Raw genomic sequence first — 26,730 nt, 5'->3', positions numbered from 1 at the left:
GTCCTTAATTTTTCATATTTGATTGACATCTTTTGATTTATTTATAGAGTTTATAAAGCAACTTTTCAAAAAGTGTTACATTTTTTTATTACTATCATAACTAAAAAGAAATTTCCGTTAACTTAAATACTTACTAAATATAAGCCATATGCTTTTCTTCGTTTAAAAAGTAATATATACGTAAATGTCTGGACAAAAGATTATTCAGAGAATATGTATAGTACGGTGTAGGATATATTTTCTTCAATGTCGTATTCCTTATTTCATGATAAAAGATATAAAATTTCAAGAAATGGAATAAAGGGATGCTTACAGAGTTTATATTTATTGCTATGTATAAGTATATTCTTATATTTCATTCATTTTAATATCAAATTTTTTATACATACATAATCTTTATAAAATTTGAAACACTTTAAATTCTTGTAGAATAAATTCAAAATCTTATGATGTCATTGAACTAGGTATTATCTATACTGTGAAATTTCTCTTAGTCTGTATTCAGTTAAATATATCCATTTGTAGTGTTAGGGATAACAATAATGAGTTTAATTAGTGTTTTACAGAATAGATAGTAGAGAAAATAATATAAGCATGCATGTTCCATTACTCCATTAGAAAAGGTCTTCTTATTTATCTGAAATTTCTTGTATTAAGTATTTAGAATAAAAAAAATTAAATACTTTTTTGTACGTAATGTAACGTAACATACTTATATGTATTTAGAAACTGTGAATTGTATTAGTTACATGCAATAATGTAATAAAGAACACATTACGCATTGGGTTTAAAAGACTAAATTATAAATTTTTCATAATTTTTGTTTTTTTTTCAAATTTTGAATACTCAATGGATAAAAAGTTATCTTCATTATCTTTGCTAAACATATGACATAACCAATATGACATAACCGAATTTTTGGTTATGTTGTATTGACAGTTCGTTATGTTTACAAGCTTAGGTTCACAAAAACAGAAACATTTATGATATAACAGTCAAAAAGGCATCACATCACAAAAATGGAATTAGATTTCTCAAAAATATGTCGTGTGTGTCTAAATGAAGGCATTATGATGTCAATATTCAAAGTAAACGTTTCAAAAAAGATTATGGCATGTGCCTCAGTTCAGGTAAAACATTATATCATTGATTGAATTCTTTTTTTTTTTGAATTTTGAACATCCTTCAGGTATGGCAAAATGATGGCCTTCCTTCACAAATCTGCAACAAATGCTCAGCAAAGCTCCATATTTCATTTCAATTTAAAAAACAATGTGAAAAATCTGATGCCAAGCTGCGCCAATATCTATCAAACATGGCTCAAGAAAACCTCCAACAGCAGTCTCAACAACACGTGGAGCATCAACAGATCCAGCAAGTGACACAGCCCCAACAAATTAACAAACTAGATGAATTAGATTTAAACCAACAGATCAATCAAAACAATTGCGTGTATATTGAGTGTGCCCCTCTTTTAGAGATTCAACAGGAGCAAAAATTTGATCCATTGTTTGTCCCCGCCTCGCAGCCACAGCAGTCTTCTCTAACTCAAATTAATTACAATGTACAGTCACAAAACCACCTACAGTTGAATAGTTACAATTTGCAAGGAGTGAGTCAAGTACAGGTCTACAACGGCACCTACAGTATGCCTCTGCAACCCATGCAGCCCCCGAATATACTCCACAATCAAGTCATAGCGCCCCAAATGCAAATGCAGCACCAACAGCAGTTGCCTCCACTGCAACCTGTTATACAACAAGCAGTTCCTCAACTTATGGAAGAAGATAAGGACAAAGGGAAGAAAACGGGGAAAGTAAAGAGAGACAATAAAATGAATGACATTAAGCAGTGTCCTACTTGTAATAAAGTTTTTGCAACTTCAACTAAATTAAGTAGACATATGAAAACTCACTCAACTGATATGCCATATAAATGCAAAGTTTGTAATAAGGCGTTTTCACATAGCGGGAATTATAAGATCCATCTAAGGATGCATACAGATGAGAGGCCTTTCAGGTGCACCGTTTGTGATAAAGGCTGTAGGCAAGCCCAGGACTTGGAAAAACATATGAGAACTCACACAGGTGCCCTAACTTTAATAAAAATGAACACTGGGTCCATTTTTGATGTTGTAGGAGAAAGGCCCCACAAATGTAACCTCTGCACTCGCGCATTCTCTACAAGCTCAAATCTGATAGCACACATAAGGACACACACAGGCGAACGTCCTTATGTTTGCTGTGTGTGTCAAAAGGCCTTTTGTCAGTCTAACGAATTGACAAAGCATATGAGGACTCATACAGGGGAGAAATCCCATATTTGTGACATTTGTCATAAGGGTAAAAACACAATAATGTGTAATTATTATGTAATTGTTTTTTTTGTAGGTTTTAATGGATCAAGCACGTTAATTGTCCACAGAAGGTCGCACACAGGTGAACGTCCGTATGTCTGCTCTGTCTGTAATAAAGGTTTTGCGCAATCAAGTTGTTTGGCAGTCCATATGAAAAGACACAATGGTGAAAAAAACTTCGCGTGTAATTCGTGTGATAAATCATTTGTGACAAATGCCGACCTTAAGGAACATTTATTGACTCAYACAGGGGAGAAACCTTTTACGTGTAATATATGTGATAAGAAATACTCAAGAGCCAATGATCTCAATAGGCATACAAAGACACATACTTTTAAAGGAATTGAGGAGAGCTAGCCTTTATAGCTCCATTTATCAGTATTTTAACTGAAGTATTAGAAATATTTGGCCAAAAATTTACTATAGTATTTATGTAGATTCTAATGAGGTATAGTGTACTATGTACGATTTACTCGTTATTTATGATAATAAATCTAAACCACGATATTTGTGTTTTATTTTAAACGAAATAAAAAAACAAGTAGGTTCTACAAATTATTTATTATGTACACCGAACAAATCAGAATTATTATTCACAAGTATGTTCATAAATAAGTCTGTAAATTTCAGCTTTCAACTTAATTTTCTTCCTTGGACATGGTATTTTCTTAAGCTCAGCTGCAATACTTTGTCCAAAAAGATCATCTTCGTCAGGATTACTAACTTTACATTGTGTACTCTCATTCTGTACATTTACAGAATTTTCCGAGACATTATTTTCAGACGCGCTAATATCTTCATTAAATAAAGGAGTTGGTGACGACGTTATATCACTGGAAACGTCGAAAAATTCAACATCATCCATTGCAACTTCCTTTTTTGTCCCTAAAGACATTTCATTGAGGAATGCAGAAGAGTCAAGGGTGACATGCTCTGATGATGAATTTGTTGGGGAAGTTACAACGTAGCAAATGTTTTGATCAGCTGGTGATGGGTGTGTGGGGACCATCCTTGTGTACCTTCTGCAACTTTTTGAATTTTGTTAATTGAAATGATTTAATGAAAATCACCTTCGGCGTTTGACGTGTTGGTCTAGGAAAGAAAGTTCGTCGAATAATTCCCATTTTTTAACAGAAACGCCAGCATTCTGCATTCTTCTTTCTCTTGAATATCTTTCCCTAAGAGTTCTCCATCTAGCCAGACATTCTTTGACTGAAATAAAATTTCTCAATTGAAATAAAATCGGATTTATTTCAGCGCACCAGGTACTCCAAATACTTTGGCTATTTCAATCCAATGTTCTAATTTTTGTTTCCCATATGATCCCCCCGAGTACCTGTGGTGGTATAAAATAGGTGAATTTTTAATTTTATCAATGAACCGTCTCAAATCATCAAATGAGGCTGATTCTGTAAAAACATTTTAAGAAGAAAGCAAACCAGCAATGTCCCGCCAACCTTTTTCTTTTGACGCATCATCATCACTGTTCAAATGATCTGATAAAGACATAGTTACGCCCACAAGTCTAAAAACCCATTTTGAAAATACTATACAAGAGAATAGTTAACAAACCTAGATCTCCTGCCTACAATGTATGGTTCTAAAAATTTAAGATCGTCGTAGTACGGACAAACAACGTTTTTATTGTTATTACTTTGGCCTTCATTTTTGTTTTTATGCTTACTAAATAAGTCCCTCATGCCCTTCCATCTTTGTTGCACTTCACCAACTTTAAAAACCAAAATTAAATCAGTTAACTACACCAAAATGAAATATCTCACCCGTAACCTCAAAAACTGAAGCTATCGCTTCCCAAGCCTCGTTTTTCTTTTGAATATTCTTGAAATCAGGCAAGTTTTTATCATATAAAAACTGACAATTCCTTACTAAAGCTATGAGTTCTAGTTCATTACCAAACAGCCCCTTAGTTCCCTCTATATCTACACAAAATAATTTCAATATTAATCTTACAAAATACAACAAAACAGCACAAAAATTAACAATAATTCGGTTGTCAGTTTGAGGTTAAATCTCTTTACTTACTCAATTCTTTACTTAAACGCTGAATATATTCTGTTACTGTTAACTTTAATGTTGCGTGTTCTTCCATAGTGTTAAAGTAATTAATAATAATAATAGAGAAATACTGTTTTTTAGCTGATTTTTTATGATATGTTACATTTCTATTACTTAACTTCTTTTGACATTTCAACAATCAACAAACTCAAAAAAACTCAAGGTCGTTTCTCGTAGCGCCCTCGAGCATACAAAAGCTAAATAACAAACAACCATCGTACAGTTTTCTCTAACCATATTTAAAAAAATCTCAAAGTTATTCAATCGGAAATAATGAAGGTGTAATAATAACTAATAAAGTACTTAAGTAGCAACAATTAAGTGATAAAAACGTTATCACTAATAGAAGAAATAAAATAAGAAATAAAATAAAAATAAAAAAGTGTAAGATTATAATTCCTATTAATAAAAAAAGTATTTGCGTCTGTTCCTTTTGTTTCAAGTTTCAACAAACAAATAATTACAATATTTAGCATTTTAGTGTCACTTTATTAATATTTTGTTAAATATACATAATGGGAATACATGTAGATGAAATGATGTTCCATTTTCTGGTGGAAAATTGTAGTCTAAAAATTGTCAAAAATTGTTTGTGTTGTTGATATAGTTCGACATCATTTTAAACTCTTGATGCAAATAATAGTCATTTCCTGTAATTTAGTTTAGTTTTTTTAATAAAATTACAAACTAATATCAAGTTTTTCTAAACTATTATTCCTGCCCTTGAAAGAAAATCAGGTTAAAAACCCGCTTAATGTACATGTTTTACTCGTTTTTAAAATAATACCACATAAAGATATTGAGGTACATTAGATAAGGAACAAAGTTATTTTTTTAAATGGTTACACTCTAATCCAAACAATTTATAGGTATATCTATCCAATTCCTATTTCAGACCTTCGAATTATTACAGTATTTTTTAATTTTGTTAACTTTTTGCAGTGACCTTCCTTGTGCGAGAAGAAAACGGGTCTGTGCATGACTATTCAATTTAAAGATAAATCACTGAATTAAAATATGCACAAGAATGTCATAAAAAAAAACGAAAATAATTGAAATTGGCAAGTAATATGGATATCTTATTACTTATTGCAAACTCGTTTGTTAATTTAAATTCTTAAAGAGTAATCTATTACGTCAGGATTACCTAAGTACTCGAACATTTTGTTTATTCAAATGATCAATGTTGTACACTCGAGCCCAATTCCGGGTTTTTTATTCAAAAAATATTTACACAAATAATTGTCAAAAATATTCAAATAACATTTACACAGAGATTTAATTAATTACTGTTTATAATTTCCCAATCGTAAAATATATTGATTCCACTTGCGTCATAAGTATATTTGATGTATAATTTTTCACCAAACATTTTTATTTTAAATAAATATTTAAACTTGTTAAAATTAAATTTGCTTTTATTTTTTAATTTAATACACTTGTAACTGCATTCACTTATTTAATCGTAATTTGTGTCACTTTACAATCACTTCAGTGCAAAAATGTGTTTACTAGAACACCGCCTCTATGTCAATGTCTCGATTAAAAACCAATCAGCGACTAGGTTTCAGCAAACCATTTTTAAACACTTGTCCTCAATTTTAATTATTGTCAAATCTCTAGTGAAAGTTTTTAACATTTCAATCAACAAACCGACCAACGATTCTGACCACAAAACAAAACAGTTTTTTTTAATGTGAAATAAAAATCTGCCACTGAATTGGTATTATTCCTCCTTGAACTCTTTGAATTTACATTTAAACGAAAGAAATGCTTGCAAAATTTTTCTATTTTTCACAATGTCATTGACTACAAACCTATTTCATCAGTTTCCAAATTGTTGTAAGCTTAAACCGGATTATTCGTACTAAATCTTTAAACGTACCGCGATAAGAGCCAAGATAAGTAGTCATGTTAGGTGTATATTCATGTGTTTAACTCATTCCGTCATGGTTCTCAATAAGGTGAGTACCATTTATTTGGTGAACTATAATTACAAACCAAACATGTTTGTGAATATTTTAGTGTTTATTGTGATGAGACTTTACATAATATTTAAAAAATTATTTGTAGGTATTTTCTATTTATTTCCTTTTATTTGTTGTAAGTGTTGTAACAAAAGGAAAATCTTTGAAAAAAAGTGACAAAGAACCATTTGAAATCAATGAATTCCTTTTCGGTACATTTGGCACCAAAACTTTTAATGGGTCGTGGCTTACAGGTACCATATTACCTATTAAAAGTCGCAAAAATATATTTTTTTATTGTAGGAGACTCTATACTTCATAAAAATAAAGAAGGTGACATTGTTTTATCTAACGTGAAACTCGGAAATTCAACCGTGTTTCTCAAGAAGAGCGTACTCGTAAGTTTCTAAAGAAATATTAACACAAGGGAAACAGGTTTAATTGAAATTTTTTATTTTAATTTTAGGACCCTTTTCCCATGCTATACAGTACTTCTGTAGCGCCAGATCATCGTTATGTTCTGATAAGATATAATGTCTCTGCAGTAAGTACTTATTTGTTTTTTATTGCAATATTACAATGATTACAAATTTAGGTGTTTCGTCATTCAACAACTAGCCTTTACACCATTTATGACATTGAAAATAAGTAAAATTGTTCAAATAATACAAGTTTAAAATTTATTTTTGTCAAATTTTAGCAAATACTATGACATCGAAAATAAAAATCACACTCAATATGCCCAATGGGCACCTGTAGGTCATGGTCTTGTTTACGTCTATTTGAACAACTTGTACTACTTAAAAACTCCTTTAGCCAAACCGATAGCTTTAACGAGTGACGGAGTTTCTGGAATTATTTATAATGGAGTACCAGACTGGGTTTACGAAGGTAAGTAGGTACCTTAATTATCTAACACTTAAAAAATGAATTATAATACTAGAGGAAGTATTGGGTACGGGTTCCGCTCTGTGGTTCTCACCAGATGGAAAACAGTTTGCATTTGCATCCTTTGACGACACTCAAGTTAAAAATTTTACATATTTTACATACGGGGTTCCAGGTGATCTCACTTCTCAGTACCCTCAAAAAGTTACAATAAAATACCCAAAAGTATAATTTCTTTCACAAATTAATCTTTTTCTTAGTCAGAATATTTAACAGGTAGGTACCAAAAACCCTGACGTGACAACATACATCGTAAATTTAGAATCGGATGATGATAAAAAAGTACCATTAGAAATTCATGCAATTGACAAATCGTGGCACGAAAAAGATGATTACGTCTTGTATGACATGGTTTGGGTCACCAATGATGAACTTGCAGTGATTTACTCAAATCGGGTCCAAAATAAAGCGCATTTGGTTCGATGCACCAAAGAAGCGAAATGTAAGAGCGTACCTGAAGCGACTTACGAGGAGAAAAACGGTTGGTTGCAAATACAAATTCCTTTTTACAATAAGGCTGGTACTCAAAGAATTGAAATTTTACCACAACCCGAAGGAACGGACGAATTTGATCACTTGGTACTAACTGATGTTGCTAGTGGTAATGCGAAAAGGTTGACAAAAGGCCCGTTTTATGTCACGACTGTGGATGGGTGGGACGAAGCAAACAGTCTCATGTCAGTACATCCAAATTGTGACAACTGTAATAATTCCGGGTTTAGATATTTTTCAGGAACTGGTGAGAATGCTCCGGCCCAGATGCACGTTTATGTTGTCAATACCGAAACTGTTGAAGTCAAATGCTTGACTTGTGAGATGAATACGTCTCGTGGTCTCTGCAAATACGCTTCGGCGGTCTACAGTAAAGATTTTAGTTACGTTACAAAAATTTGCAGAGGTCCCGGACCTTTCCTTGTTGAGATACACAATCTAAAAGATGTAAATCTTAATTATAATAAAATTGTTATGAAAATTGAGCTTGTAGGAATGTGATATTCTCATTTGGGAAGACAACCAAGCTTTGGTTGATAAATTGGCAAAAAAAGCATTACCGGTTGAAAAAAATTTGAAAGTACCTCTTGCTGGTGGTTTTAATGCTAATGTGCGAATGCTTCTTCCACCAGATCTGGATGAGAATGGGTCTAAAAAATATCCAGCAATTGTTAACGTGTATTTAAGATTATTTTTGACGAAAATTTTATTGAATAATTTTTTTTAGTTATGCAGGACCTAGTAGTAACCAAATAAGCGACGCTTATTCGGCAGGATTTCAGAATTATGTTGTTACAAATCGGAAGTATATTTATATCTATATTGATGGACGAGGAAGTGGTAAAGACGGTAAAAATAAAATGCACCAAGTTTACAGAAAATTAGGAACAGTAGAAATTGAGGACCAAATTGCTGTTACAAAGTCAATTATTTCAATTCGATTTTCAATTAAAATTAATGTGTGATTTTTTTCAGATTCCTGCAGCAAAAGTTTTCCTATATTGACGCCAATAAAACTGGAATTTGGGGTTGGAGTTATGGGGGCTTTGCCAGTGCTTGGGTCTTAATTAAAGATACTGAAAAGATTTTTAAATTTGCAATGTCAGTGGCACCTGTAACTAGTTTTATTTATTACGGTAAGCCAAAGTTTGAATCATGAGATTTATAATGTTTAAAACTATTCGGTTTCTTATACGTCTGGGAGGGTAGTTTATTGTAGTTTTTCTTCCAGATTCAATTTATACCGAGAGATACATGGGTTTGCCAACCCCTGAGGATAATTTAGGAGGCTATAACAATACAGATGTTACAAGGAAAGTATTGGCGATGAAGGACAAATTATTCTTCTTAATCCATGGCAATGCCGACGATAATGTCCATTACCAGCAGTCCATGCTTTTGTCTAGAGCTCTAGAAGTTTATGATATACCATTCCAACAACAAGTACGAGTATTTGGTTACAATTATTGACAATAATTTTACATAAATTTTAGAGTTATCCGGACGAGAATCACAGCTTGGGCCGCGTATGGCCCCATTTGTACCACACTATTGATCGATTCTGGGCGAGAAGTTTCAATTTACCTGACCCTCCAGCTCCCCGATTAGTTCCCCCAATAATGTAGTTTGATTTGCATTGAATAAAAAAACTAACTCTGAAAATTTATTTTGAAAGCGTCTTTAGATAAAGTGAATTAAAAATTTACAGTTTGGCACTCCTTGCAATCATAAAAAAATGAAGTCACGCGAAGGTTGATGCGTCAAGACTACTCAGACAAGATTATAGGTGTTTTCGCATAGAAAATGTCGAATAGAAATAAAAGCTTTTAAGATTTTTTGTCACGAAATTGGAACGATAAGTAATTAAAGCGCTGAGATAAACAAAAATAGTCATCAATCTTGGCAAATTTGTTGTTATTATTAAAATTTGTGTAAAAAATGACGAGGCCTGTCGAAAAATAACTAATGTATCTGTGTGGAAAACTGCATAAGAAAAGCTGAACACGGACGGAGCTATAAATCACAAAGAAGGCCACAGTTATTGATGTGTTATATTGAATAAACAGAGATTGGGTTGATAAAATGGGACGCTGGTAGTTTCAAGACAATTAGGCTACTGAAATATCTTATGTATGTGCGATTACCACGCAATATGCAAATAAACGGATTGACGATGCAAGGCACAAACGGCGACGTAGAAGCTAATCGTTTGTTGTAATAAGTCAGAGGCGATGCAAACAAAGGGGAAAAGTAGAACTTTTCATTGTAGCCAGAAACATTGCAGATAGGCACATATACTCTTAATAAATAACAATATTGTAATAATTTTAACATCAATAAGAGCTATATTACAATTACCGATACAATAATAAATTTCGGACTGTAAACTCCTATCTGGAGTACTCCTATCTTGAAACTGGAAAAAATAAAGCTTCCTTCTATAAATTCAAATTCAAATTTGTATTATAGTTTTCAAGTAATGTATAAAATTAAAACAATATTTTTACATGTGGTAAATAAGTGTAGTTGTGAATGTCTAATTTTTCAATTTTTTCTAATAAATTTGTATTTTTTATGTATATTTTTGGAATTTTCTTCTTCTAAAATTGTGCGTAAATTGAACAAAATTGTCTAAAGAAGCCACCTTAAAAAGTCTGGAATAATGCTTATTTTTATTTTGCTGTTATCATGACTTCATAAGTAACAGACTTAAAATATTTTTTTGTTTTTATTTTCACAATTTATAAATTATTGTAACGGAGAATAGCTTCTTATATGTTTAGAAGCAATTATAATAATAATTTAGACCCAAGTGCATTTTTATTTCAATAAAACTGTTCACTCTTTATTTTTAAATTTTCTAACATGTTTATCGCTGTCCGTTTCTTTGTTTTTTATCAGTTGTAAACAAACTTTCTACAGTAAATAACAACTGATATTTTTCAGCCATCTCCCGGAATCCCAAACATTTTAAAACAATGCCTATTCACCGTCCTTCGAAATAACGACAAAGCATGCAAGAGATACCATCTCGAAACMACCCCCGACAAGATAAACCAAAACTTTGTTCAAAACTAGTTTTATCAACGGTTCTGAATTTCCTTTTAAACACAACGCCATTCTCGGTCCGTTTTTTAAGCCGCTTTGCATCCATCCCGTGAAAACTGTTGCATCTCTTGGTCATTAATCCTCGCCGAAAAAAATTACATTACCCACGCAAAATTTGTTCAGCAAACTCGAGAATGAAGAAAAATAACGTCACGTCTTGTACAAAAAATAATTACTAATATCATTCCCTATTATCCTGGCGGTGCTCCTCTATAGTCCCTACATATAAGGGAGATTGTAGGAATATCCGCAGGGAGCGCTGTCGTCCTGGCGTCCCGGCAAACCCTGATGCAGTATTCGGCCGGAACCCGAACATGATGCACAGCGTCGCGACGCCTAAACTCGGCACAAGTCTACCTGTAGTGGCAGTGCTTCCCACATACCGTTATGCCTATTGGTGATAGTTTACAGTCACTTCTTCATTCAAGAAACTACGGTCTGTGGCCGATTTTCGACAGTCTTGCTCTACAGCTTATAACACCGCGACCGGAGTCTGAAAAAGGTACATCTCATCTCTTGTAATTTGAATTTTGCGACAAGCGCGACGTCCTGATTTTTTTTCTTGACTCGCCTGAACCTGGATGGAATCGTGGAAGGATAACGCAAACTTAATTGAAATTTTATTCTGATTAAGGTTTGCCCGGACTTTCGATTTTAATGAGATTAGGTTTTTCTTGAAAAGAATATTGCAGATGGCGTCGTAATTTCATAAATAAACATTTATTGCTCAAGAATGTTCTACTGCTTAATCTCGTGTAGAAAGAAATAAAAAGTCGATAAAATCCGGTTACATTTTAGGTTTTGTAGATATCACCCTTTATGTAGGTACAACTGAGCATTCGGCCCCATTTTAAAGCTTTTACATCCCATATCGAATACCCAAGATGAGCAGCCTTTAAAATTCAACATGGATACATTTGTAAAAATTTCACAAACTGGAATTACACTTCCATAAGATAGCCAAACAATTTCTTAAGCTTTTTAATTATAATTTCTTTGTTTGATTTATTAAGAAATTGTCATCCTTTGCATATGACGAAAGATTTGCCACACTCGTAAAAAATAATTAGATAAAGCCAGAGCGCCCCTAATCATTTAATTGGACGTCACAAGCTGTTTAGCACATTGTCCCTTTTAACGAAGATTTAAAAGGTTTAACAGTCACTTAAGCGTAATTTTCTGAAATCGGCCGTCAAGAGCGCTCTGTTCTCAGCGGATTTTGGACAAAATTATACACGTCAAACAAATCATTTTTTTAAAATCTGCTCTGCATTTCTATTTGCAGTTATTCTAAACACAAAGTAGCTTGTTTTCTAGCAAGCAGCATTCTAGTCGTGGGAGTATAAAACTATTCTCACAAGAGTTACATTCTTATCGTGTTTTAGCTATTTGTAAAATGAATTTATTATACAACTTGCAGCTTCTCTTAGAACTTTACCCAACTTTTGGTGAATTTTAACAGAGGATAATCAATTTTATTGATTAATTTTACTCTCTGGAAAAGAAAATTGCGACGCTACTGGACTGGGAAGCAATCAGTAACCGAATTGAAATCTAAGTTGCATGCGAGTATTTCTAAATTCGGCTCAAAATCGATGGTTTTCCATTGGCAAATAGAGCCATTAATTCATATCAGAGTCTAAAGTTAGCCATGTCATCCCGAAATAGAAGCCTTTTTTTGTAATAAACCTCCAAAAATATTGCAAAGCAGTTTGTCAACTGCCTTGAGGCAACATTAATGACATTATCGGAATGGAGCTTATTTGACAAATATCGATTACGAGTTGCGAATTGGTCTCTTAAGGAGGTACTGGAAAAAATGTTACTCTCATTGGGCCATATATGAAGACGATCGTGTTCCCTATTTGGGGTTACGTGACCTCGTAAAAAACATCTTCAGAATCGGTTTCTGAATACTCGTTTCACTAATATTTAATCAAGATTATATCAGAGAGGATTCAGCTTTTAACACTTAACCCATCATTAATTTTGTAAGTTTAATAAAAATGACAATCTAGGTAAAGTAGTTTGTGCTTTATAATTAAATTAGTTGAGTCAGGCAATTTAAGTTTGGGGAAAAATGTGGCAGTGGACACGAGAATTTAATATAATTAAAGACTAATCTCAAAACTTTTGAATTGAACTACCTACAAATTTTAATTCCACTTTAACTATAAAGTTTCAAACAAGTATTTAAGTTCAGTCTAGATAAGAATATTTGAACAAGGATACACAAACATTTCCGACTGAAAAAATGTGAGAGTTTGTATTTTTATTGTTTATAAATTGTTTAAAATTGTGGAAATATTTTTTCTTGCATTGATTATGTCACAAAGCTTAATCAGCCAAGCGATTGTTTATCACGCTTGGCATAATACATCTAATAAAAATTTATAAGTTGCCAAAAAATAAATAAAGCAGAAAAATATACGCTCCTTGTTGTCTGCTACAAACTTTCTCATTTTTCTTTGATTTATCTTTCGTTCAGATTAAAATTTAAAGTGTAACAAAACACAAGAGCTATGAAATTGTTACTAAGGATAAATCTATTTTGAAAAATTTGAATAATTGGCAAAAAGAATTGTAGCAAAAATCCGAGTTGTTGTAATTAAGCACTAATTTGTAAAGTTTTGCGATTGATGGTTCTGCAAATTTTCGTTCTACTCGAACTATAAATTTCCGGCTGAGTATTAAGAGAAGGCGCCTAGCTCAAGAAACAATATATTAAGACTGCCAAGACATAATGGCTTCGTTTATTTAATGCACCAAAAAGAAACAATTCACGTTTATTCTGTCAAATGTGATCATCTTACTAATAGGTGCTTGAATATATTAATGTAAAAAACGCAAACTAAGCCTCGGAACAGTAAAAAAATTAAAAAATACTATTCAACCAAGCGAGACCAAATCGAGCCAAAGTGACACATAATGAATTTTTCGTTCGATGATATCGAAAAGAAGGCAAGCATGGTAATACGAGCATTTTGATCAAGATCAGTGCGTTATCTCACATTTGGTAAGAATAAATCTAGTGATGGGGCTCTGGGGAAAACTAAATGGTTGATAAGTACGTAAAAGCGCTTTCTAGAGCGTAATTGCTCTAGTTCGTAAAAAATTACAAAGCTTAAATTAATTATCAAATCATCGTGTGTGCAAATCACGTGATTATACGTGTATTTATTTTTGGAATCATAATTTGTATTATTAAGGGGTGGCATCCATTTAACAAATTAAAATCGATAGGTCTTGTTTAAAGGTTGCACCGGAATCGATCCTGACCGGAGTCGATGATCTAAGGAAGTTAGTGGTTTCCGGATTTGCTCCTGAATTATGACCCGCACGATATATTTAGCACTGCGTTTTATCACCTCCAACAAACATCGAATTTTGTCTATGTTATTGCAATAATAATTAATATTAAACCTTGACTACATTTTAGAAATCTTATATTTTTTGTAGTTCACCATAGTTTCAAAGAATCTTAAAAACAAACAGTTTTTGTAATTTTTTAAAGATTTCGGTTGAAAATTGTAGTCGAATGTTTACAAATAATTTTGTTTTTCCTTTTTCTAATAATAGATACAAATAAATATTTCTAAATTGGAATTTTTACAAGTTCCAACGTCAACAGTTGTGAAAAAGTGATCTAGAATGGAAATGAGAGTGAAGATAACATCAAGTATTCAAATTCAAATGAGCCCTTAATGTTGTGGCATTCATTCGCATTTTTCTGGTTCTTCACTTACTATACCACTAAATGAACGATTATAAATCACCAAATGTAACATAATTGGGTCAGTTAAATTAAAAACAAAATTTTCAATTTTACTTTTAAATTGCTCATTTTTAAACGGTTTATTTTCGGTTCCCGTTCAAAGTGCACTTTTCGGAATCAGTTTGGCCTCACGTAACGACCGGCAATCTTCTCCCGTGCCAATTGTCACCATAATTTTCATCAAACACTTTGACCTGAACCTCGAACTTTTTTTCGTTACTTCCGGTGAATCATTGACAATACCTCCAGACGGAGTAGTTGAATTTGCGACAACGTAATAGCTGTAAAACCGATTTAAAGCCGCCGCACACCCATTAACTTCCATTGGATTCTTTCAATAGTGCATAATGGCCTGCGAATTTGCATTTCGGCCAATTCGCAGACTCGGCGCATCCACCATTCTTGATGCAGCGCCACAAATGGGCCCAAAGCCGGCTATTATTTTGCCTAATTAGACGCGTGAAATTCCTGCTAGCAATTTATTGTTCCTCCAAATTTCTGCTGTGCTTGGAATTTCAATCTATATCATATTGTTGTTTTCCGCTTCACTGGAATTCGACAGACAAAATAGACCTCGCGCGAGACCACTACGAATTATCCAGCACTGTAATATTCACTTTATTGCGCTTATTTTTATTCACATCAAACCGTTCTCGTACTGGATATCACAACAAGATCTTGTTAAAAATTCACCACGAAACCGGAAACATCACGTCTTATCGGAGCTTTAAAAATTTAGCTCATGAAATTTTTGTAGCAAATCGGTATTTTGTAATAAAATTTTAGTAATACCGTAGATAAAATCCCTGTGTACAGCCCATGGCGGTATCGGCAGCAGCAATAACGCGCATCAGTAACTTTTGCCGCTTGAGTCGATTCGAGTGAAAATAATTCCAAATTTTATTCACACTTTTTGCTTCAAAAAGGCTTTTTATCATTCTTATTAATTTTTGCCTCATTACCATAATCCTCGTCAATCTCGATTTGGATATAAAGCTCGAAAGAGTCTCGAGATACACTGCTGAAATGTTCTGAAAAATGAACTCTACACCTACAAACACATTTAAATACAAAAAATAAAATTTAAATGGCTTTTACCATGTAGTTTTCAAGAATGTATGCTTATCGAAAAGTGAAATTATTTATTTACGTGCATAAATCATAAAACGTGAAATATAGGTAGCAATAACAAAGAAAAAATTCAAATTCAACTTACTTTAAAGTATTTTTCTGTGAAAGTTGGTAAAAGTTTATCGATATATCAAAGACCTATTTATTCACGCAATGTTATACATGAAGCTTGTTTAATCGCGTGATCGCCCAATTATTTTTAATCAAAATAATCATCTACTACACAGGGTTGACACTGTAGGCATATTAGTAGGCAAGGTAGGCGGTAAAACAATGTATCACACCGTTAAAATCAAATCAAATATGTTCCCAAAACACTTAATTAAAACATAAACATAACTTTTATTTTGAATAATTTAAAAAACTGTCCATGAAACACTAAACTTATACCTTATTACAAAAATGTAAAATGTAATTTTGCTCCACCTATTTCGATTTATTTTTTACATTTTGAAACAACTTCATTTGCGCCACTAATCATTGGATTAAGTGCATGAATGCTGAAATTAAGTGTTCCGAGATAAAGGAATTACTGTTTGCCAAGTTCGAATGTGGCCACTTTGGGGCCGCTCTTGCGGTTATGAATAATTCCTCTAAATTTAATTCAAGCGTTGAATTAATTTTTCCCCTGTTTAAAAAAATATAAGGTTTGTCGAAAAGTGTATTTCCAGGAGAATTTCCAACGATATTAAACCGCTTTCTCCCACTAGCAATCGACTCGAAATTTAAATCTTGCTACGAGTACACCCTTTTTAGGGTCTTCATTGCAGTGGAGCCACAGTTTCCGGCATTTTCTCTCCTCTCAAAATCAAGCTTTTCCTTTGTCTTTATTATTCAGCGCATAACCAAGCGAACTTTGCCTTTTCCTCAAAGGTAGTCTTTTCCGTATTCTGTTTCTGTTTTTGGTATGGTTTTACGAGTGTTAGAACAGTAGGAATCACAGCCGAAGAAAGCTGTTATGAAAATCGCCTATAAACCGCAATAAATGAACGCATTCTTTATTTCCGACGAAGGGAAAACCTTAACTTTAAAATCTACTACCAAGTTATGTTTATTTAGGTCAAATGTGTAAACAAATATTACCAATGTTTGGAAGCCATTCTCGCAAAGTTCAAATTTTGAACTAAAACTAAAAGAAAAAACAAAGATTAATTCGTAGGAATATTAAASTGTTGTCAAGGCGGAATTGGGTCACACGTTACAAGTGATAAGTGATAGCAGTTTATATTCGTGTGAATTAATCAGAGACATTTGTTTGAATCTACTAAGCCAAGTAATTTGTGAAATAGACTACAAAGACACTTCTCGATCGATTAAGCTAAGAATAATGCTTAAAATTCAGCTCCTAGTGAATAGCTCTATTTGTATGAAAATAATTTTATCGATGCTATAATGACATTACTTTCTGAGTTAATACTTTGTAGACACTTCTTATCTGAAATATTTTTCATAGAACTCCACAAACTGACAAAATCAACAAAAGAAAATTGATTGAGGAGCTCAGCGTCCTGTAGAAATTTTTAAAGTCACTAACAATCTTTCTACTTACCTACTCATGCTTTTATTACGATGAACTGTCGAAATAATTTAAAGATTTTTGCCGCATTCTCTTAAGAGCGCATTTTGTTATCTCTCTAAGGCATTTCAGGATAAAAGAAAGATGCCGAAATTGTAGCGTCTTGGGCCGCGTAAAGTGGCCAGACCTGTCTAAAGCACTATTAAGTTTTTAAAGCTCATTCGTTAGTGCTTTTTCCTCTGGTTGAGTTGACACAATTCAGTCTCATAAACTTTCTGCATTTACCGGAACTTCAAAAGAAGTCGATTTTCCTTGCGGTGTTTTTCAATAAAGAAACTCCAAAATTAACGTTTTGATTCATAAATGAAAAAGTAATTAAAAGTGGAATAGCTTTTTCGAAATGAACAATGCACCGTTTTTCTAGTAGATTCATTAATTTCTGCTACAGTTTGGAGTGACGAGATTCAATATTGCTTTTCGCCAAAACAGTTTGGGTAAATATATCAATAATCTACTTTGGGGTTTTTTAATTAAGACGTCGCAGTTTTTTAATAAATTTAACTTCTTCATACTCCACTGTAGCAAAGTAAAATGAAACAATTTAAATTAAGCTGCTCAGTTTACTTTTTTATATTGTACCTACAAACAGACTGAAGTTTAGTTATAATAAAAAACTGATATCTGGATTTCAATCATTACGGTTGTATGCTGATTAATAATTGAACTAACAAAATTAAATGCTAAAATGCTGAAATGCACTAAATTTATTTCGCCAGTAAACATAATATCTATCCATTTCGAATAAAATACTGTCGCTGGTATGACAAAGAATTAAAATTTACGCCGGTTTTATAAGCCATAAAGATTAAAAGTTAAGGGCCAATGTTTCAATTTTTATATCCYAATTAATTATAAAATATTAAAATAACTACACCACTTTTAATTTTTGTGATAAAAATTAAGTGAGGGGTTTTTGCTGTCTTTTCTAAATCGATTAATTCCGAATTCTTGGGTTTGGCCTTTATCCCAATTAATGACCACCTCAATAGCACTTTCGTTGCGGTTATAAATAACCCCAATTTTAATTTGAAAGTTCCGTGAAATTGATGAGAGACATCAAGTGCACTTTTCCCATAATCTTCTTTATTAATTTTTGGCYCTAGCAAACACATTAACCTGTAGAGTCGCGAGTACGTCGCCTGTATACCTGGCGTTCAAGAGCCTAAGGTGCGGGTAGAGTTGCCGGGATACGCGTCTGGATCGATAGTCCTCGTCCCTGTATGCGAGACCTAGCAAAAAACACTTTCCTTACGCACGAAGAAACTACGATACTCTACAGGAATGACCACTTGAGTGGTCCATGAGAGGGTCAGTTGCAATTTTTTGCAAGGGAAAGTGATAAGATTCAAGAGTGACAAGAGAGAAAACTTGTGATACAACAAAACTGACTTAATTAAAACTGGCACAACACCCTCTTAACAGTGATGTCTAAATCGAAATAATATGACTGAAGCTGAAACGAAGCAATTATGAGAGCTGCAAATTCGGTTAATTTCTCTATGAAACTCTTGTAAAGCGAGAACTTATCACAAATGAGATATTTTAGAAAAACGTTGTCATTGATATCTTGATATCTTATACCCTGCAATAATTTTCTTCAAAAACAAAGAGTCACAGATTTATGCGTCCTCATAAAAATACTTCGTTTAAAAGTTTTAAAATTAAAAAAATAAAGCTCATAAACATTGGTATTATAATATGATATTATGTATGATTACAAGTGATCAAATGAAAGTACATTATTATTCATGCATGTTGATTTCTGTTTGTAATTGATAACTGAATGCAAATTATCAGTAACGTGATAACAATGATGGTATAGTGTGCTTTGAAAGCTGTTTGATCGAAATAGTAATAAACTGAGACACGGTTCATTATATAAATTTACATTCAATTACGAAATTTACACATTCTTTGAAGTCTAAATTAGTGCTAATTTGTTTCTTCTTTTATTTAGTTGGGGTACTTAACTAAAAGAGTATCTTAGTGTGTCAACAATGCACATGCTGGCAATTTTTTTTCTGACCATATGTTTACGAGAATAGATAGAAAACAAGAAATAATCAATAGCATCCAACTATGTTGTGAGAAAAGAAGCTTTAAAAGTTATTCAAGAAGTAGCTTTTACGGAACTTCCGAGAATTACCATTGTTGCCTAAACAGGGCACAAAATGAGTTAAAATATGAATAATTATTGTACTGGAGCAGTTATACAAAGAGTTTGAAAAATCATTCACAATGAGGGGTGCTCAGCTGGGAGGAAACTGCCGTCTATTGACTTCAGGAAATTCAGCTCCCTTTCCAGGTTTAAAGGAAGTGCCAAGGGAAAAGGGTTACGTCCTAGCATTGTAAATATAAATTTAGGTTACATTTTTAGTAAGATCTCAAATATCAACTGGACCCAAATCATGTTCTTTGATTTGCATCTGTTTTACAAGAATTCACATGCATAGAGGTGGTAAATGTGCTGAAACATCACTAGCGTGAGATTCAATTTCCATACATAAAAATTTTACGGCTGCTTTACGACATTACCCTTATTAAAATAAGTCAAGGACTTTATTTCAAAGTTGATAAATTAACCATCAACACGATAATATTAAAACTCTTTTCTAACTCATTAATTTAGCGCAAAAGCTCGCTTAATTACTTATTTTGTTCTTGTAAATATTCTTTAACTTATGTAAAGTTAATTTGGAGTACAAAGAGATTGATTGTTTCCTGTATTCCAGTTTTGAGGTGGCATAAGATAAATTACACTACTCTTATCCTTTCTTGGAAAAAATATCCACTTCTGTTTTTATTACGTGTTATCAAACCGGAGGTACGGATTGAGAAGATCGGAGTAAAAATAATAATTTGGCTCTGATCCAATATTATCCACCGAAAGTCGAATAATGTAGAGTAATTCCACAGATTTATTTAAGACATATGCAGGTTTCCTCAAGCTGAACGAGAAAAAAGCTCGCAAAAAGCTTCATGCTCTGGGAGTTCATATGTTATAATAACACGTGACATGAAGATAGTTACCCGGCTTTTAACTCTTGAATCTGAAATTTTATTAGGATAAATCGAAAAAGTTTGATGTTTATTTGATATTTAGAAGTTATACTAAATTAATTTCGAAGTTGTATCAGGTCATAAATTTGAAATGTTTCCAGCGAAAAAGTGAAGGCCAAAAAAACAGTTTCTCGCCCCTTGATTTTTATGAGTGTTGCGTAATAGGTACATGTTTCTTTATTTTTACCCCAAAATTTAGATTTCAAAATACATTCCTTTACAATTAATCTTGTTGAGGCAAAAATTCCAAGGTCAGAAAGTTAATCTTGAAATCAATCAAAATAGCAAAAGCACTCAAAATCGATTAATTAAAGTTGTTTTTTGTGCCGGGATCCCCATAATTGTTTGCCACTGCCGTTTRCCTCATTAATCAATTTGCCACCTCCTGAATTTATTTAAGAAGTTATACAAGCGGTCATATTACAACAGTCTTGGAGATGCCTTGTAATGGAACTTATCCCTTACTTAATCTAATACAAAGCCAAATTGCATTAAGAGGATTGGTTAGGTAATCATCAGCTATGCCTGAGCCAAACTCATTCTCTAAGTTAATGAAGCAAGGCTTGTAACAATGCAGCCACTGGCTCCAACGATGGAGAATTAAGACCCAAATTACTTTAATTTTTGATTGGGGTTATTTAATTAACTGGAAGTCTACCTTCAAGAAAAGGTTCACGTTTTTTAGGGCAGTATTGTCTAGAAAGTGTATACGGTTTATTTTATAGCCTACCACCTGCAGGGATCATAAATTTTTACAAGATCTACATAGGCTTTCAGCATCTATCAATTTATGAGTAAACGTAATTTTACGAGTAGGTATATTTCTTGTTCTTGATCGTTTTCACCTATTTTGTTGCCGATTTTAACAGAATAATTTATTAAAAAAAATAATTTAAAGATCATACTCATTTTTAAACACTCATTTGGACGATGGTTTTAAATTTGAGTGAGGAAAGCACTAAGCGGGTGAACCTATATTTTTGCTTGACAATACCAATAGTTTCTCAAATTTTAAAAAAGAGGAAATTAATTAATTGTTTAAAAGACAATTATACAGGGTATTTCACGAGTGATAATGAGCCTGACCACATTTGAACTGCAACCAACAATACATTTGCATAGGCTTCATGGATTTTGATTATGAATTTTAAAATTAATAAAACATAGTTATCGCGTGACTGACACAAAGAAATTGACAAGACAGGAATCACAATTTTTAAGGTTATTGTCTATCTACCATTGGAAAACACTTTCAAGCCTTTTTGGAGCTTTTCTATACAGGAAACATTGTCTTTACAAAAGAAGCATTTTTCCCAAATTCGCCATAAATGAGAATTAGATCTGTTTTCTCATCGTTCGAATGCATTTTGAAATTTTGCTAATGTCAGTTCTGACATGGTTGTGACAAATAAAATTATCGAAGCAAAGCTATCGTGGATTCATAATTCGGTTTTTCAAACAATGCGATATCTAAAATATCCACGTTAACTTTGCAAATGTATTGTGGGTTGTATTTTCAATTCCGTCAGGCTCATTATCACTCGTGAAATACCCTGTATAAGGTTTACGTTATGTCTAAAAACACATTATTTCGATAAATGAATTAAAAATTTGTCAACATTGTGTCGAGGTTAATTATTTTTTAAAAGAATAGTCAGAAATCACGCAAAAATAATCTGATCAAGATATCTAAAACTAGTTCGTTTTCTAAACACCTCCCTGACCTTTTCCTGGCTCCATTACGATTTTGAAATTATTTGTCCCTCTCTAAAAATAATAAATTTTAGTTATAATTAGAACCGAAATTTGAATTTAAGCCAAAATTGTGAAGTAACTTATTTTATCTTATATCTAAGTAAATACGAAATATAACAAGTATGACTGACTTTGAACTATTTTATGTTTTCTTAAATATAAGCTAGAATTAAAATAAAGTACTTTGTTATTACATATTTGCATTTACTTTTATTTAACTAAGGTTTGAGAAGGGTTTTAAAATAAGTTTTACCTGAAAGAAAGTACCTTTACAAATTCTCTAAAATATTCTTGAACCTATTTTTGTTTAATGTACCTAACACGGTTATGTTTTGTTTACATTTAAAAAAAATTACAAAACTTACTTCACAACATGTAAATGCTCGGTTTTTTCATCGGAACAGATTGTACACGTGAGGCAATAAATATTCCAAGTTTAATTTTCTTTTCTTTTGTTGTCCATAAATGCTCTGTCACGGAATAAAAACGTCACTTTCCAGCCGGAAATTCCTCTTTCTGCTAATTCTGCCCAATCAATTAAAAGCCGTGATACCTACATGAATATTGAAAGCATTTACAAACGTGTCTAATAAAATATACTTTCAAAAATTAATCTAGTTTGAACATTTTCCCTGAATCACTTCCACAAAGCAAAACAACAAAATTACCTATCGATTTAATTGGGGCAGCTGGAAATTCACAAAATAAATCTTTGGGGCCGGAAATGACGCACTTGTTGCAATTGATGCATCTTCATTGAGTTAAATTGTGGAGTTTCGAATCCGATCGCATTTTTGGTTCCTGTTCTCGAGGTGTAGCATTTTATGACAAGTTTTGAGCGATGACTAAACTATAAGATTTCTTATTTGTTATTTGGCCGCTTGGAGCCATCCAACCTATAAGTCAGTCTGGTTGGCAAAGATCCCTTCGTCCTCAACTCCCCTTCAGTGTTTATCTCCCGGAATGACACTTTGCACTAGTATCAATGACTTTGCAAGCTTTTATTGTCGCAAGGAGCGTCATCTGGCATCAGATTACCCTTGCGGTATTTAAATCCGCAATACATTATCAAAGTGTCAGTGGAAACTGTCGCAATAAATAGATCGACCGGATTGCACCGAGCTTTGGATAGATTTTGAAGCGAAAGTTCGCAACACCCTTAACCGCACAAAGAAACAAAACGTATAAAGCTGTCGCAATAAACTGGCAACGTTTTCAAAATTAAGTCATTTAGAACAGGTGCACGTGACCCTATTCATCCAGTCCTTGCCCTAGTTCGTGTTTTTGATGGGGGTTCGAATTTGAGCAAAATAAACAGTTCGGTTACTTTAATTGGCTTCGTTCATAATCTAGTTTTAAAATGCAATTACCACAGTTAATTGCCTGATGTTAGAGTCTTGTTCTCCTCGAGAAATTAAATGTGTATTTAAGCTAATGATAACAGTTAAAAGCGAAGAAGCTGAAGGGATGTCAGTTGCGAAATAAGGTCAGTTAAGCTAGTTTGCGGCGTGTACAAGCTTATCGGAGCTTAAAAGGAAATTATTCACTTTTATGTACAGTTACTGGCAATAATAATGTTGAAGTAATGTACTGTTTTGTTGCATTGTTCTGTTTATGATGGGTAAAATGTCGAAGTCTATTTGACTGCAGGCTTTGCAAATCAGGTATTGTTTACTACATAGGTATCGCATTATTATTAATACAGTAATGCTGCAAAATCTCGAAATTTGCATTCTGTTTACTGCATATCGATCGCTAGCGCTAAAATGACTTATTTTCGATGCTGATTGAAGATTGAGAGTTGTATTAACTTGTACGTAGGTATGTACAATTCAATAAAGCCGCTTTATTATTACTATTATTACTATTATTATAATTATTATTATTATGTATGTATTCACAGTAAATATAATTAAAACAATTCTATTTTACATTTTTAGTACAAAATTAGGATTAAAAAATTACTTAGTAAATTAGTCCAGACGTCTAAAGATAAAGTGCAACTTTTACACAAAGTGTCACAAGATGGCACTTTCGAAAAGCCAAATGTGTTTAATCTTGCAACATTCAATTTTTGATTTTTTTTAAAAGTCATTTGCGAACAATCTTTACCTCCTATTCATGCACTAAAATTTGTCAAGACGTTGCTCGAAGGGCTCAGTTATGCATTAAGCGTAATGGAGGTCAATTTGAACATTTTCAATAAAATTTAAATTTGAATGTTTTACGTTTGACAATTGACATTTATTTATCTCAATTTAGATAGCGGCGTTGCCATGCATAAAAAAGATTTCTGTAAAAAACTTGCTACCACATTTCTGGGCGCTCTATATAACAAATATCTTTGCTGATTAAGTTTCTTTACAAATATTTGAGCAAACAAATTGATCTACTTGTGAACAGTTTGTTAACTTAGTTAACTATTACACTCCTATTGTTTATCTGTTGCTTTGTTGTATTTTTATGTTAAAGCGCTGAAAAAAAAATAAATTTCTACTAACTATTGGAAAAACTTTAAAACCAAAAAAAAAAGAAAAAAAAATATATTAGAAAATGACTTTGAAAGTCGTTGAGTAAATACCTGGAAAAAGTCTCCAGGCGTGTCATTTCTAAATGCGGTTTCTTGCCCTCGAGTTCGAATCACTTAAGCGTACTATAAATTTAACTAGATTTTGTCAGAGATACAGATTTASCACTTTTCAATAAGTTGACCTTGAAAAGTATACAACTTTCGCAAAATATTGAAAAACTATCTGTTTCCAAGTGCTTTTTTCATTCCTGGTGCTAAAAGTCGTTTATATATTTATGTCAAGTTCACTATTTTACTGTCACTTGCCAATAGTGTGCCAAGAACATCTCTCGGTCTTTCATTAATTTTAGAAACCTCAGGTTAGACGAACATCTTGCTACATGTTGCCACCTTTATCCGAATCCAAATATTCTAACTTAGAGAACTAATCGTAGAATGAACATCAGCATTAGGGTAAATGAATGTTTAATTCGAGTTATTTATGACACACTTGACTTATAATAACTGCAGCTGTGCTCCACAAAAATCCTTAAAAACTTTCATAGCTAATACAGTAGCGCAGCCAGGATAGAGTTTAGGGRAGATTTACCTGTGTAAAAAATTTCGGGCACYCATTTTAAAAAAAGACGATGTGGTATAGGCTTAATTGTCATAACTGTTTTATAACGGATGTTTTTAATGACAACAAAATTTTAAAAAAAAGTTTGTTAGAAATCGGATAACTAAGACTTTTTTATCTAAGATAGCTTTTTACTAACAGATACGTCATAAAGTTATTTAAAAAACTGATTAAAGTCAAAATTTTATATCCGTATAATTTTAAAAACCTCGTCCAGTTTTGATCTCTCACATTTTTTTATGTGTATTTCCCAAATTAAAAGACTGCCATGGAAAAACAAAATTGTATTCGTAACATTGTATTAATCTGTAATACAACTTATTAGTCAAACACTACTTTATTGAACTTAAACTGTTTTTTAAATAACGGGTGTTTTTTTTTAATTTGGCTTCCATGAAAATTTGATTTTGAACGAACCACCACCATCGTACCATCGTAAGTTTGCAAATTTACAAAATAATGAAAAGCATTTAATTATTTCTTTAATTTTTACTATACATTTCATGTTACTTTTATTTTATATTTCATTTTACTTACTTTTAATTACTAATATCCATTTCACTAGTACACTTATGGACATGTTTTAAAGTTCTGGTGCTCTTATCTTTTACAATTATTTAAATTATTAACAATGATAATAATTAATAAAAAAATTTTTTTCATTACTTTATTATTATGTATTACAACACTTACCTTTTCTTTATACATTTTTTTAATTTACCTTTTTTTTACATATGCACTATTAACTTATTACACTTTTAACACTTTTGTAGATGCATGTTTTAAAGTTTGCGCTTTCTTTTAGTGCTTTTTTAAGTTGGTATTTTTTTCTCTTTCTTATTATGCTTTGCGTTCTTATGTGCTCTTATGCCCTCTCCCTCTTTCTTATTACCTATACTTATTAGAACACGTGCGCATGTTTTAAAGTTCGCGTTCTTATGTGCCCGCCATCTTTTATTACTAATTTAAATTAATGAATTGAATTTTAGTGAAAAATTGCTGTCAGAAAGCGAGACCTTATGCCGCTACACTACCAGGCCGCCGACTGTTTCAATGTTTTAAATCAATATATTCATTCAGACTTACATAAAAATTTTCATAAATTTATTTTTTGCGTTTTTGTAACGTTTTTCTACTTTTCTCTTGAACCTCCAATAGTGCAAATGGTTCAATTTTAAAGTCTTTAATTTTTTCTATTTTTGTCAAAATTTTGGGCGATTTTCGGTACCCGAAGCGGTTTATTGTTAATAACTTCGAAATTATTGAGGCTAGTTGTTCTTGCTTAGTATCGTTAAAAAGCAAATTTAATTTTTTATTAAATAAAAAAAAATGTCCTA

At 32.4% G+C, this 26,730-nt stretch overlaps 4 protein-coding genes across 7 annotated transcripts in view; 3 read left to right on the top strand and 1 right to left on the bottom strand.

The window, feature by feature from the left end:
• The first annotated feature begins 920 nt into the window (after positions 1-920).
• Positions 921-2,854, top strand: LOC123012874 (zinc finger protein 2 homolog). The gene is made up of 4 exons (XM_044411063.1): positions 921-1,130; positions 1,190-2,087; positions 2,139-2,342; positions 2,391-2,854. The coding sequence occupies exons 1-4, from the start codon at positions 1,020-1,022 to the stop codon at positions 2,711-2,713; spliced, it is 1,536 nt and encodes a 511-aa protein (XP_044266998.1). The 5' UTR covers positions 921-1,019; the 3' UTR covers positions 2,714-2,854.
• A 44-nt stretch (positions 2,855-2,898) lies between these two features.
• Positions 2,899-4,588, bottom strand: LOC123013140 (transcription factor Adf-1-like). Of its 2 annotated transcripts, none has more exons than XM_044411515.1 (7): positions 4,400-4,588; positions 4,138-4,296; positions 3,929-4,085; positions 3,814-3,881; positions 3,619-3,765; positions 3,427-3,568; positions 2,899-3,384 (listed from the first exon to the last, which is right to left on the bottom strand). In XM_044411515.1, the coding sequence occupies exons 1-7, from the start codon at positions 4,464-4,466 to the stop codon at positions 2,946-2,948; spliced, it is 1,179 nt and encodes a 392-aa protein (XP_044267450.1). In that variant the 5' UTR covers positions 4,467-4,588; the 3' UTR covers positions 2,899-2,945. The 2 variants fall into 2 exon arrangements, with proteins under 2 accessions (XP_044267450.1, XP_044267451.1); XM_044411516.1 differs by having other exon boundaries at positions 2,899-3,378; positions 4,400-4,587.
• A 1,641-nt stretch (positions 4,589-6,229) lies between these two features.
• Positions 6,230-9,501, top strand: LOC123012798 (venom dipeptidyl peptidase 4-like). 2 transcript variants are annotated; one of them, XM_044410938.1, is made up of 15 exons: positions 6,230-6,396; positions 6,506-6,653; positions 6,703-6,797; positions 6,866-6,943; positions 6,995-7,047; positions 7,100-7,290; positions 7,343-7,512; positions 7,564-7,828; positions 7,904-8,024; positions 8,070-8,286; positions 8,333-8,517; positions 8,567-8,761; positions 8,815-8,975; positions 9,071-9,282; positions 9,333-9,501. In XM_044410938.1, exons 1-15 carry the CDS (start codon positions 6,361-6,363, stop codon positions 9,462-9,464), a joined length of 2,259 nt encoding a protein of 752 aa, XP_044266873.1. In that variant the 5' UTR covers positions 6,230-6,360; the 3' UTR covers positions 9,465-9,501. The 2 variants fall into 2 exon arrangements, with proteins under 2 accessions (XP_044266873.1, XP_044266872.1); XM_044410937.1 differs by having other exon boundaries at positions 6,232-6,396; positions 7,564-8,024.
• A 1,759-nt stretch (positions 9,502-11,260) lies between these two features.
• The window catches only part of LOC123013125 (inactive dipeptidyl peptidase 10), a 35,113-nt gene continuing 19,643 nt past the window's right edge, over positions 11,261-26,730 (top strand). For both annotated transcript variants that reach the window (XM_044411478.1, XM_044411477.1), the window contains exon 1: positions 11,261-11,449. The gene's annotated coding sequence lies outside the window, so the exon portion shown is untranslated. The remainder of the gene's footprint in view (positions 11,450-26,730) is intronic.

This window comes from Tribolium madens, unplaced genomic scaffold, assembly GCF_015345945.1.
Source record: "Tribolium madens isolate multiple individuals breed KSU strain unplaced genomic scaffold, Tmad_KSU_1.1 Scaffold_96;HRSCAF=242;Tcas5.2_LG5, whole genome shotgun sequence".
NCBI classification, from domain to species: Eukaryota; Metazoa; Arthropoda; class Insecta; order Coleoptera; family Tenebrionidae; genus Tribolium; species Tribolium madens.
This window is presented reverse-complemented; position numbering and strand designations above follow the sequence as displayed.